Genomic DNA, 2,500 nt, shown 5'->3' on the forward strand with positions numbered 1-2,500 from the left:
CCTGGAAGAAGGAATCGCGGAAGAAAGGCCCTCTTTCGGAAATGGGAAGAAGGTGGAAGGGAGCAGGTGGCGCGGCTTCCGTCGAGTCGCTTGAAGCCTGCGTGCTCTGAGACTCCGTCGACTGAGCCTGATCTTGCACTTTTACTCGAGACGATTTTGATGTTTTTCCCTCGACACTAACTTCTTTTGCTTCTACGTTGTTTTTGATATCCATGTGTGTATTTGTAGCATCTACAGATTCTTTGTGCGAGGCAGTGATTTTGATGGTTTGGCCCTCCTTGTTTGTCAAGGAACTCTGGAAGAAGAATTTCATATAAATGAAGGTTCCTTGCTTGTAAAAAGTTTTCAGATAATGTGTAGCCTGTAAATGATGGCCATGTTCAATCCGCTTTCACATCTTTTACCACGTACCTTCTTTGGAACAGTGACAGTAAGAACTCCATCTGCCGACATGGACGAGGACACAGTGTCTTCGCTCAAGAGACCCGGGAATGAGAATCGTCGACAGAAAGTGTTCTTCGAGACAGTGCCATCCTGTCGCTTCTCGACGCTACCTTCTATCACCAGTTCACTGTCATCCACCACCTTCACCTTGATGTCACCGTCCATGAAGTCTTGCACGTCTATCACGATCTGTAAAAGGAACATATGCCGATGAATGATCAGATATTATAATGGAGACGCAAACAACAGATTGGTTCCTTAAGAAGATAAACAACAGTATACTGTATGTAAACGACATTTACCTGATGAGAACTGTCGTCCTGCTTGACGGAAAGAGCCTGAGTCTCTTCCGTGAGGTTGAGGTCTCGCATTCGTCTGTAGGAAAGCAGATCATCCTCGAAAGGTGAACTGGAATCCCACAGGTCCAATGTGTCCTTAATGGCATTATCGAAATGTTCTCGGAGATCCTTAAAGAAGGAGTCATGATAGAAGTGACCTCGTGAGGTGATGGACAGTGCGACCTCTCGCTCTCCTTCTCTGTCAAAGTGGGTGATGTGATTGCTTGGATTGACACGATTAGAGGCGATAGCACTGTCACTGCCTGTTATGCTGGTTGTGTTAAAGCAACTGCTGGCCGTGAAGGTCTTGCTGGTCGCTCTTTCTGAATTCTCTTCAGTAAAAGATGAAATGTGCTTCTGAATTGGGGCCATTCTTGCTCTTGAGGCTTACACCTGAGAAATGTGGAAAACGTTGGCTCAGAGAGTCCGAAGCTGCAATGTTTTCGCTGCGAGTGTTGTCGAAGGACTGAATGGTGAGATGTACCTCGCGCCAGACTTTATGTGCCGAGGTTTGGACCGACGCCCATACCCCCACGCGTATGAAATGACGTCATGGCAGTGTCCGATGCCTTCTGCTACGGGTGAGAACATTCTGGAATCTTCGATCTCGTTTGGCGATTAGTGAAAGTAAAGTTAAGTGAGAAGCACCTAAATCACATTCAGTAATAACCATGAGATATTACAACAACAGTTAAGCAAATAATGATAGTAATGGCTGGTTATGATGATACTGATTATCGTTATAACAATAAGAAGAATCAATAGTTACGAAGATGGTAATGATGATAATGATAATGATGATGATAACGACAGAAGTACCAGCAATAATATTAGCAACGTTAATAATAGTAATAATAATGGATATTGCTGAAAATAATAATAATGTTTATGATTATAATGGTAATGATAATGATGTTAATAAGAATAACAACATCAATAATGATGAGGATAATAATGTTGACGATAATAATAACAATAATGACAGTGATAATAATAATGATAGGAATAATACTAACAATACTGAGTAACAGTAATACTACTACTACTACTACTAATAATAATAATGTTAACTACTACTAATAATAACAATGATAATGATAATTATGATAATGATACTGTAATAACAATAACAAGGACAATAGTGAGAATCATAGTAGTAAATGATGAAAATGATCATGACAAAATGGAATTATTAATAACATTAGATAAGTAACAGTACTAATTCGAGGTACAACAATCATTACAGTCATTCATGCCAATAGAAGTATTTCTACGATTTTTCCACATACTCATTTCTGCAATAAGTAAAATACTTCAAAAAGCGGCCTTTTAAAGAGAAACTTTCACGAATAACGTGTCATTTCTATCCACACTGTGAGAAAAGGATAAGGAATATCTTAGCATATGATTATTGTTTATATTTATGATATGGACGGATCTGGTACTCTATTCATTCACGCGGATACACATGCACACATTTATATCCATATATACATTACTATTTATCTATCTGTCTGTCTGTCTATCTGTCTATCGATCTATTTATATATGTATATATATTTATGTATATGGATATGAATATATATATATACACAAACATATATGTATATATATATATATGAATATATATATATATATATATATATATATATATATATATATATATATATATATATTTATATATATGCACACACACACACACACACACACACACACAC

General features: G+C 37.6%; 1 protein-coding gene across 1 annotated transcript in view; it reads right to left on the reverse strand.

Annotated features, from left to right (window-relative positions):
• LOC125029107 overlaps positions 1-1,452 on the reverse strand; it is a 3,174-nt gene extending 1,722 nt beyond the window's left edge. The window contains exons 1-3 of the mRNA XM_047618893.1: positions 747-1,452; positions 412-633; positions 1-295 (exon numbers count right to left, since the gene is read on the reverse strand). The exon at positions 1-295 is cut by the window's left edge and continues 164 nt beyond it. Of these exons, the coding sequence (XP_047474849.1) occupies positions 1-295; positions 412-633; positions 747-1,154 (925 nt within the window). The 5' untranslated portion in view covers positions 1,155-1,452. The remainder of the gene's footprint in view (positions 296-411; positions 634-746) is intronic.
• Between the last annotated feature and the right edge of the window lie 1,048 nt (positions 1,453-2,500).

The sequence above is a fragment of the Penaeus chinensis genome, chromosome 9 (assembly GCF_019202785.1).
Source record: "Penaeus chinensis breed Huanghai No. 1 chromosome 9, ASM1920278v2, whole genome shotgun sequence".
NCBI classification, from domain to species: domain Eukaryota; kingdom Metazoa; phylum Arthropoda; class Malacostraca; order Decapoda; family Penaeidae; genus Penaeus; species Penaeus chinensis.